The sequence below is a fragment of the Loa loa genome, assembly GCF_000183805.2.
Source record: "Loa loa unplaced genomic scaffold supercont3.194, whole genome shotgun sequence".
NCBI lineage: Eukaryota > Metazoa > Nematoda > Chromadorea > Rhabditida > Onchocercidae > Loa > Loa loa.
In genome coordinates this window covers 91125-102754 of record NW_018108374.1, presented here as the reverse complement: position 1 = coordinate 102754, position 11630 = coordinate 91125, and the positions used below count along the sequence as shown (strand labels likewise).

Genomic DNA, 11630 nt, shown 5'->3' with positions numbered 1-11630 from the left:
AAATTTTCTACTTAATTTACACCTTTCTTTTATTTAATCATTCTATTTAATTGTTTCCACTTAATTTCTATTCAATTGCTGATGGAATATTCCAGATGATCAAAATTTGTGTCACAATTATTTTGATACTTATGCCATTATTGGTTGTTTTTCTTCGTGCACATATTCCCAAGGTTCCTTTATCTTTTTTTCGTTGTATGCATTTCCAATTTTCAAATTTTTTTTGGTTTACATATTTTTAAATTTTTTCATCTTTTACATACTTTATCAAAGTGTTTTCATATGATTCATATATCTTGTTAAATGTTTTCATATGATTCATGTATCTTATTAAGGAATTATTCTTTTCCAATATTTGCATATATTCCAATACTTGGTAAAAAATGCAGAAATTTGATAATAATTTAAAATTTCTTTCTTTTCAATTTTTTTCTAAAAACATCTAATCTCTTTTGAAAAACTAAGCTTATTTAATCTTTTTTTCCCGCTAGCTGTCTTAAAGAAAAGAAATTCAATTTTCGAGTTTTTTTTTTTCGAGTTTTTATCAAATTTCATCATCTTTAATCACATCAAAGGCAAAAAAGAAAAAAAAGAGATTACAAACAATAAAAGATTGAAAAAAAAAGAAAAAGAAGGAAAGATATTAGTTTTAACAACATCATTTTACCTAATGACTACTATTCTCTCCCTACCTTTATTATCCATTTGTTTTTGTCATTTTTCACATTTCACCTCCCAATAAGGTTACATTTACTCATTTCTTTCCTTTTATTCCCTCTCTCTCCTCTCTCTCTCCTCTTCTCCTCTCTGTAAGATATTATTATACATCAAACCCGTTTGCTGTGTGGAAGGACATTACTCGCCGATATGGTGATTGTTTAAAAATATTGGTGCTGAATTTTCCACTTTCATGTCTCTCTGCTCTTTTCCTCCCGCAATCTTTCATCCATTTCTTTCGTAATCATCATTAATTTTATCGCGGAACTTCTCATATGTTTAAATGATCAAAGGTAATTTCAACCTTTTCAAAACGTTCACTCACCTGTTTCATCATGTCCATCTTATTTGCTTAATTCATTCATCAGTTATTGTTGATCATCATAGTTGCTCATTTCCTACTGGTTTGTTCATTATATCGAAATTTAATTAATTAATCTATTCATTTATTCATTTGTAAACACGTCACTCAGCACCTTATTTTATTCCTTTTTCACCTCTTTTTCCATGAATAATTTGCCGATTTATGACAATCAATTAATTTATTTTTTCATTTATGACTGAATTACTCATATTATTTCATTTGTTCTTTTTTTTTATCTCATTTTACATCAATTGCCAGTCAGTTGACGACATTCTTATTCCCTTGTAAATAATAAATTATTCATTAATCCAGTTTGTTCTTCTTTCCTCTCTTCCATATAATTACATTGTCAATTTACGCAATTTTTCATTTATTTTCATAATTAATTTAACAACTTATTGTCGACGAGTAATTTCAAATAAAGTGTTGGAAATGAAACATTATAATATAATTTATACAATTCCTACAATTAATGCTAGATCATTTACACAATTTTTACAATTAATGCTAAATCATTTACACAATTCCTGCAACTAATCCTAAATCATTTACAAAATTAACAAATTTTAACAAAACATTCCTTCATTATTCTTCGTATTTCTATTCTATTCAGTAGCAACAATATCAAATAATTCGTATCAAATTTTTTTCCTTTCATTGCAAAACTTTTTAGTTTTTTTTTCAATTCTCATAATAAATTGCTAATATTTGGAAGTTTATTTCATAGCACTGATAATACACACTTATCTTTTTAGTCATTCATTACTGATAATATACTCCTGCGATCTTTGTCATCTTTCATTCCTTCCTCTCTTACCATTTATTTTTACTTTTTTTTCCCTCTATTTTTATCTTTTCTTTTTCCGTTTTTACCTTTTTTCCTTCTCTCTTTCTTCCTTTCCATTAGTTTTTCTTTTTTTTCGTTTTTTTTTTCGTTTTTGTCGCAATATTTGATTGAAATGATAATTTAAAAAATTGTTATATTGTAATGTTTGATGGATGATTAAATGGTTGTCGTCATTTATAATGCGCTATTGTCAAAGCAATGAAAAATTAGCCTTGTCCTTTCTCTCTCTCTCTCTCTCTCTCTCTCTCTCTATCTTTTTCTCATATTGTAATCACACTAATTTCATTGTCTTCTACTGATATTAAACTTTTTCGTATTTCGATAAATGTGGAAGGCGGGGGAGAGAGTTTGGTGGTCGTGATTATGAGAATGGGAGTTTGAAAGAGCAGGAAATGTTGTGTATGGGTATGTATGTGTGCGTGTATGTGTGTGTATGTGTGTATATATATATATATATATACATGTATGTGTGTGTGTGTGTGTATGGTGAAATGATGGTAATAGTAGTTAGAAGTAGGAGTAGTAGTAGTAGTAGTATTGTTGATAGTTAAATTTCTGCTGCAATTTGACATTTAGTTAAAAGAGATGGTTTCAAACGTCCATTTTGGAAATATTTACAATTCTTTTCATTCTAATCTTTGATCAATCCATTGATACACTATCAATATTTGTTTTTTTCTTTTTTGAATGTTTGCGTATGTGTGTGATCGAGCAAAAATGTAATGTGAACTGTTTAAAATGATATGTATATTATATGAGGAAGTGGTGGATGATATGTTATGATATGATTAAATGCATGGGCTTAAAAAGGGAATGAAGTAATGGTTTTGTTTGATTAATTTTTAGTTATTTGTTGTTTTAATAAGTAATTTTTTTTCTTTGTTTCCAGCGTTATTCACGATCATTAGGACGAATTGAGACTATTCCAAGTGAAACAGCAGCAACAACAACAACAACGACAACAATACAGATCGACGGAAACGATCGAACAACAATAACCTGGATGAATGATACTGGTATTTCGGTGTGTTCTGCAAATGTTGCAACTATTGGTAATCAAAATAATGCATTAAGTAATATGCTTAAACGATCATCTGATCTACTTATCGATAGTGTTGGATATGAGAAACGGGTGAAATTGGAATCGAAACATCAAGAAGATCATAAGTTAGTTTTTTTTGTTTTTTCTCTCTTCCACGTTAATTTCACGCTGAATTTGTTTCATTTTAATTTTTATTTTAACTAATGTTTGTCATTCTGAACAAGCTTTTTAACATATCAAAAAATTTTACGATACACCAATTTTATTCGGTTTACTGTTGTGAAATTAATTGTTAAAAGTCATATGAAAATATTTGAAAGGGAAAATTTGCATAAGCCAAATTTTATGTGCTTTCCAGAATATCTATTATAAAAATGCCGAAATATAATCCATCTGTTTATGTATATGTATATGAAGTACATCAAATTTTTGATAAACAGTTGTCAAATTAATCTGAAGAAGTTGCGAGTTAAAAATCAAGTTTCCACAAGCAAAAGAAAAGAAGTTTTTAATTTGAAAAAGGGAAAATAGCCAATTTTTAATTTGATTTTTCTCTTCCCAAGTTTGTTTCGTCGTTAGATGACATTAATTTTTTGAAGCATAGGAAAAAGAGCTAATCATTAATTCTTTTTACTGCTTCTGAAAAATAATCTCATATACTGGCTTTTTAGGAATTAATTAAAGAATTTTAGCATACACTCTTCGTCTTGTATTGACCATACATGGAAAAAATTACACAAATTTTAATTTTATAAAGTATTTGAGAAAAAATTCTATGAGCGCATTCTTTTTCCTTTGCCGATTCTCTATTTCCATTTACAATTAAAGTTGGTTGGTGTTCTTTCTTCTTTCATCAGTCTCACAAACAAACTTTTTAGTGTAATGTTTGGTGTCATTTGGTTGTTAAACTTTTGATGATAGAATGATAGTAAATTCATTTATAAATAAAATCCTCTCTGTCGAAGCATCAGTTTAAAAATAGATTCCTTTTTTTTTTCTTCAGGAAAAAAAGTATGCCTATGAATGATATGTAATGTATGTATGTTACAGCATTGTTCAGTGATGCTAATTAAGATTTATTTTCTTGAAAATAAACGAAAAATAGGTTAGTGGAGATGAAAAAAATAGTAGGAAAGAAGATTGATTGATGTTCGTACTTTGAATCATCGATCAAAAAATTGTGAGGATGATGAAAAATTATCCGCGAGTAAAGAGAGTTTAAAATTTATTCTTTATTAGCATTAGAATGTATAATTATAAATGCTATTGTGATACATTTAATAATTGAAAAAAAATGTAAATTGAGCGCTATTTTCTATTAATAATAAGGAACAAGAGGAATGATTGAAAATGAAATTATCAGATACTTTTGTAATCAGCAGTAAATGAATCAGACAATCACACTGGAATTGTAATTAGCGATAAAAGAAAATTATTGGGTGAAACTTGAATTAATGATAGGAAATACTGGAATTTAAATTGACATTATACATGCATGTATATTTACACTTCCCTCTATCTCATATATGCTTTTCCTATTTTCTGGGATCGCATCGTGAAATTTTTTTTTAATTAAACTCTTTTTAGAAATGGTATAATTGGTATAGCAACAAAGACAGATATATCAGCAATTATGAGTGGATCACCGCCACGTAGTGGTACAACTGGTGTAACACGTGTAAACACTATAGTGACGAAAGTTGATATGTCAAATGCTGGTGATAATCTTGGACAGACGGCATGGAATGGACAGTTACCACGTACAGTTGATGCGCGTGATCCTGTATCATCAGCTTCTGTTGAAAGTAAGGCTTGTTACTTATCACAATTCCAAAAGTTTTTGGTACTTTTCCGGAATATTTCGTTTAGTTTTCTTAATCATTCAGTGATATGGTTAATGCAAACATGCGGAAAGAAGTGATTTGATATCACCTAAGTAGCTTAATGTCGCACAGATAATGTCGAGATTGCTTAGTGTCATCAAATCTTTCTTTTTTTTTATTTTAATCGAGATAATTAACATCAGACGAGGAAATCTTTTTTTTTCGATTTGGTATGCAAATATTAGGATAAATAACATACATCGCTTTTTTATCACATTTCCCGGAATTTTCTATTGAAGCATCGAAGTACGTCGATATCTTAATTGTAGCAGATAACTGGAGATCAAATGGAAAAAAAGCGGGGTCAGGTAGAAAAAAAAATGGGTATTTTGCCCAAGGGAGTTACGATATACCGTGTTGCAGCAACACATCCAGTGGATCCAGGACACGATGTACCGTCAACATCAGTGGTTGCAGGTCGTCAACAACAGCAACAAACGGGTGTCACCGCTGCACCACCAATAAATCTACCGAATTTGTCGTCCGTGAATTCGTTAAGTGCTGAACCACCTGGACTCTCGATTGGTGTTCTTGCCCCAGCCGGACGGAATGAGCTATCATCAGCTGTTGCAAGTGCCACTGCTGGTACCACCAACACGGATAATCGTGGAGCAACCGGTCCGCCATCAGCACCGCCACCACCTCCCACTGCATCTTTACTTGATCCATTTCGACAAGCATTTTTTGGTGGCACCAATCTTGCTGCATTAAATGCTGCTGCGGCTGCTGCTGCTGGTGGTGGTAATGGAGCTACCATTGGTGGTGCCGATTTTGGTAATTTATTTTTCCCTGGTGCACCACCAAATGCTGCAGCTGCAGCTGCATTTCCATTTCTTGCTGCACAAATTCTACAGCAACAACAAACACAACAGGTTAATCAAATACTTCTAATTTCAAAATTTTGTTTTTCCATCGTTTTTTTTAATGCCAAATATGCAAAGCATCTCAGTGACACCTGTTCACTCCATTTAAGTTAGCAATGAAAGTGAGCAACCGCTTGACAGCTGATATCATACAGCTTTTTTTTCTCATTTTCATCATCAAAATGAATTTTGTCCCAGTCGAGGATCCGATCCGATCCCTATCTCTGCTATTATTTGTCTAGCTGTGACTGTCATTTTCGCAATTATTTTTTCTCTGTCTTGATGATGAGATTTCATTCATTCGTTATGTGACTAAAAGGGCATTTGTTTTTCTTTTTTTATTCATATTGATAACAGATCTGAATTTTCATCTTTTTCGAATGGTTTTTGATGAACAAAATGATTTATTCATCAATTTATATATTTATTCCTTTATTTATTTATATAAACATTTTTGATTAATTTCAGTCCATGTCACTTGCTCAAGGCACGGTACCTCCAACAACTCTTTCGGCAGCAGTGCAACCGTCAACCTCATGTGCATCATCAATGAGTTGTATCCAATTTCCACCTGGTACTGCGCTTGGTTCACAACTTGCCAATGCTGCACTGTTAGGGCGAACTTTGCCAACGGCTGGTACTCAACCATTACCTATAAAAGTAGGCGTTCTTTACTTTCTTTAACTTTAGTACTTTGAAGTATTTGCTGTTTCTCTGGCATGATCCGTATAAATATTCGTTGTTTTACCTTTTGAAATTTTAGTCGGATATTGGTAAAGTGACTTGAGATTTTAATTAAGAAAGGAGTAAGTAGTGATGCACTTACTTTTCAAAAACATTTCCTTTTCCTCTGTCATTTTAAAGTGACATCTATTTCAGCCAATATAAATTTCTAACTTATTTTACTTATAACATATTTCTCTGTCTAATGAAGAAAATGTATATTGATATACATTTCATTTCACACAGAAATAATTTATCGGAAAATGCTGATAGTCTGATAAGTCGGATCATCAAATTTTCGAGTGCAACTTCATTCTTTTTTAATTGAACTATGGTACCACAAAAATATTACTCTCATTAGAGGGTAAGATTGTATGTACATATATATACATGTGATTTCGTTTTGTTCATACTGAAAGGGAGGGAGAGAGAGCTGCTATAATTTTTAACATATTTTTTTAGATTTTTGAAAACTTTTAAAATTCTTGATCAAGACAGGACGAATTAAATAAAATGTGAAAAACAAGAAGTTTTTCTGAATTAAAATGCGAAAGGAATGTTGAAAATGATAGCACGAATCAGGAATTCTGCAAAATTTATTCGTTTTCATTTTCCGTATGTGATTCAATATATTTTCAACATAAATTATAATCGAATTTGTCATGTTTTGAATTTTAATTGTAGACTAAACAAGGACGATGGTGTGCGATGCATATTAAAATAGCATATGAAATATTATCGAAGAAAGAGCGCCGTTCAACACCACAACCATCAGTTGTTGCAGCTGCAACTGCAGCTGTATCGCAAAGTTCATCGTCATCTTCAGTAGCACCATCATCACAAAACAGTAGTAATGCACCTACGATAAGAACAGGTGGTGGTGTAACGGCTCCATTTTGTCCACCTTCTACTTCAAATGCTAATATAGCAAGGTGAGTAATTACTTTTTGGAATTTTAAATTTTAGTGAGTAATGTTGTCATTAATCGGATAAGTGCGTCATGATGCAGGTACCTTTTCTTGCAAATATTTAAACTACATGGGAATACAATTTCAAATATCAATTAACTGATCTTTGAATTCTACTTCCTAAATTTATTTCAAGCTATGGCAGATGGAAATTGTTGTCTAATTAGAACTGAAATATTTTCATCTTTGTAGTCGGATTTTGAATTAGTCTGAAGCTTAAATTTTTCAACCTTCTTGATTTGAAATCATTGATTAAGGAATGAGTTCCAGGAATTATTTAAAAAATTTCTATTGGTCAGCAATATTATAAAAATTTGTGGTCGTTGGTTTGTTTTTCTGAGTGTTCAGCAAAAGTAAATTAGGAAGTTAATTTTCCTAAATTTGTTTATTCATCGCTGTTTTGTTAATAAGAACAAGACAAAAAACTGGAAAAAAAATAAGACTGTCGCGAGAGGGAAAGAAAGCAGAAAACGACGAGTTCACGGATAAAGTTGAAACAACTGAAGAAGAATTAAAATTAGGTTCCAACTTGTAGAAGCTGGTTGAACGTAGAATTACTTTTGGAATTATCAAGGGAGTTTTAGTTTAACTATAGTTAGAAGTTGGGATAATTGTACAGAATGGGAAGAAATGAATCAACCGAATCAACCGAAAGCTCATCATAATTGGAACTTGAACGCTAGTAGATTTTTTTTTTTCTTTTTTTTTTTTTTTTTTGTTTGGTATGAAAGCAGATAATAGACACAATTTCATCGGTCTAGGAATTGGATACGGTAAGTGGAAAAATAGCTGTCTAGATTAGTCAGATATGGTAAAAAAAAAATTTTCCATGAGGGAATATAAATTGAATTCGTTGAGGGAATGTAAATTGAATTTTTTATAAAAATTTCATTAGAATTTATTTGATTTATAAATGACTTCAATGTTAGTGAATAAAAACCTTTCCATCTATCATTAAATCATTGAATTACTCAAGCATTACTGCAATTTTTCATATTTCCTTCACAATCTATCATTAAATTATTCACCTCAACTCTTTTTTTTTCTTGCTGCTATTGCAAAATGGTTGAAGGTAAGATTTGCAAAAAAGAATTAATTTTTGATCTTCTTGAGTGATGCATACATCCAATGGATTTATTAAAAATATTAAGGATGAAATAAATTTAGTAAATGCGTATATTTGTTTATTAATTGGTGAGGTAAAATAAGAAATGAAAAATATGAAATGACAAATGAAGGATTTTTTCGTGGAATTTTTTTCTTTTAAATTTTGCAGCAAACTATTCAATAAACATTTACAACTGTGATACTGAGGACATTTGCCACATTTTATAATTGCTGGCTGTTTCTCATTTTAAGCATTGATGAAATAATAGGAGAAGTCTTCCATAATTTCATATTCTTGATATGTGGGTTATATGTATATATATATATATACTGATTCTGGCAATGGAAATTAGTAAAGTTGAGATGATGAAGGATTGATTGAAAATTGGTAATTTCTGCTATTTTCTTTAACTCCAGTTTATTAGCCATGTAATTTTAAATTATTCAACAAATATTTAAATTATGATACTTGTGACATTTTAAATATGATGCATCCCTCAGTAGATTATCTAATATTTAATATCACTTCATTTCATTTAATTAGTTTCAGTTTGGGTACTGGACTACCAACATCATTTCCTGCGTTAGCTCAGTCTGGTGCTTTATCGTCACCATTTACTCTACCGTTCCAGCAACTCTCTGATCCTAGTAAATTGGCTCGTCAAAGGTACATATGGTTTGCATTTCCATAGGAATAAGTCTCGTTGCTGATACGATATTGTTATCAGTTTGATTGGCAAGTCAATAGTCTGAAGAATAGATGAACTAAGATAAATTTTGATGAATAGATAAGCTTAAAATAATGCATTCAGCTTGGAATCATATCTTAATAACATGACGATAATTGTCATGATGATCATTATCGTTTAATCTATATGCCATTATGGTTGTATTATTTGTCCATATAATTAGAGAAATCTTTCCTCTTCATCATTTTATACTTAGTTGAGATTTTTGATAAATTTTAGTCTATAATTTGTTGTTTTCGAGTGTTCTCATTCCGATTTAACTTTTCTATTACGATTTAATTCAATCATTTATTTATTTTTTCTAGATATAAGTCGATTTGTTTAGTCAAAGACGAAAGATTTGTCAGAATTTTCAGCTCAACGCCGAAGCAGCCGCAAGGTCGTTCGACGACAACAATAAATCGTAGTCCAACAACTTCTGCATTACATCTACAACTTGGTGGTGGCAATACCGGTAGTGGTGCCGGTAGCTTGATGGCACCATCGATGGCGGTAGCTGCGGCTGCAGCAGCTGCAGCCGGCGGTACTATGCCTTCGCTTCAAGGATCTCTTCCAAGTGCCCTACCCGGTGTTCTTGGTTCATCGTTACCTCTGGCGCCGAATTTACCAGGTGCTACCGCTTCTCTTACCAATGGTACTAGTGAAGCAGCCGCTCAAGCAGCTATGTTTGCTGCACTACAAAATGCACAACAAAATGCAGCAACAGCTCTTCCAAACGGTTCTCTTCCTTCCGCGCCGTATCTGTTATCATCTGCTGCAGCCGCATCTGCTCAACCACATCCACTTTCAGCGGTCACTTCACAGGCACAATCCGTTTATTCGTCTCAGCGATTATTCGATCCCAATATGGCTGCTGTATTGCAACAGATGCAATCGGTAGGTTAAGACACAGTATCGAAATATTTTGTATTTTCAGTTTGAATTAAGTACTAAAATTTCTTAGAAGATTTTTTGAGTGTATCAAAAACTTCACTTTGTTATTTTGAGTTTTTCACTCTTTGCAGTTTATTTCATTTCTGGAAGATTTCGAGTTTTCTAAAATTTTTTTCAGAGAAAATTTTCTTCTCAATTTTCTAGTGCAATAAAATGTTTTGTTTCAGTTGGAAGCATTACGACAATCGGCCGCCGCTGCGCAAATGAGTTCTAATGCTGCAGCTGCAACAGGAGCACATGTTCCGGTTAGTGGTGCGCCCCAACCACCACCACCTCCACCGTCATCTCTCGATTTGGTCCGGATGCAAATGGAGCAGCAAATGATGGATCGTTATATGGTGGCTTTGAGCAATGCATCAGGTATAGGTAGCAATACATCGATGACACCAACTTCGAATCTTGAGCTCATGCGACAACAACTTTTTGCTGCACAAATGCGTCAGCAACAATCTCAACCATCATTGGAAGCATTGCTTGAAATGCAACGTCAACAGCATCAACAACAACAACAGCAACTTTACAATGCTTCGCGTGGTCTCCCATCAACGTACACTTTGACTGGTGCTACACCTCCAGGTGGAATTCCTGGACCGGCTACGGCAGCAGCAGGATTACCGCAAAGTCTTGGTGCGGCAGCTGGTCTTTTCAATTCTAATCTGATGTCACTTGGGAACGCAGCCGCTGCAGCTAATTTGCAGCAAGCATTATACAGTGGCAAGAATCCGTACTCCAATACGTTGGAACACCTGGCTCGACAGAAGCGCGAGGAAGATATCATGCAGTCGGGAAGGTAGCCCAATAGGGGACTTAAGGAGAAAAGGCTGACTGATTTTTCGTTGAAAGTGTGATAGCTATGGAAAAGCAGATCGAGTTCATATCAGATTTAGGATGGAGAGGACAGTGATATAATCCGTTTTTCTGGGCTGAGGTATAAGCGGTATATTACCTGGATGTAAGTCACTCTGGATAAAAGTGGCGCATAAATCATCCATCTGCGATTTACGATCACTGGCCTTCCAGTAATAAAAAATTTCAGATAGGTTTAATCTATCAGCAATATAACTTGTAAAACGGGTAACAATCGGGTAACATGCAAAGAAGAAACCTACAATGTTTGGAAATAGTATTTGCTGTTTGATTCCTTTTTTTTCTTTTGCCATTTCTTGAAATAAATCATCGATCATTTGTAATGCTTATTTTTTTCGCAATGTTTGTTGTATTCATATGCTGAAATAACGAAATGAGATACTGTGTGCTTTCATCGATTCTGTGTAAATTTCGCTTTGCTTCGTTTCGTTACGTTACGTTTGTGCCCACTTTTCCCAAGCCAATGAAACGGGTCCAATAATATTAATGATTCAGATCTTTTCAATTTCATTTATTGTATTCCAGTAATGCGCATTTGACAAATTAGTCAGTTATAATTCATTATCC

The 11630-nt window shown here is 32.7% G+C and overlaps 1 protein-coding gene across 1 annotated transcript in view; it reads left to right on the top strand.

Annotated features, from left to right (window-relative positions):
* LOAG_18098 (hypothetical protein) overlaps positions 1–11163 on the top strand; it is a 26503-nt gene extending 15340 nt beyond the window's left edge. Inside the window, exons 3-10 of the mRNA XM_020450766.1 lie at positions 2818–3095; positions 4558–4775; positions 5217–5725; positions 6185–6376; positions 7124–7371; positions 9065–9181; positions 9620–10139; positions 10364–11163. Coding sequence (XP_020305519.1) covers positions 2818–3095; positions 4558–4775; positions 5217–5725; positions 6185–6376; positions 7124–7371; positions 9065–9181; positions 9620–10139; positions 10364–10990 — 2709 coding nt within the window. The 3' untranslated portion in view covers positions 10991–11163. The remainder of the gene's footprint in view (positions 1–2817; positions 3096–4557; positions 4776–5216; positions 5726–6184; positions 6377–7123; positions 7372–9064; positions 9182–9619; positions 10140–10363) is intronic.
* Positions 11164–11630: the final 467 nt, after the last annotated feature.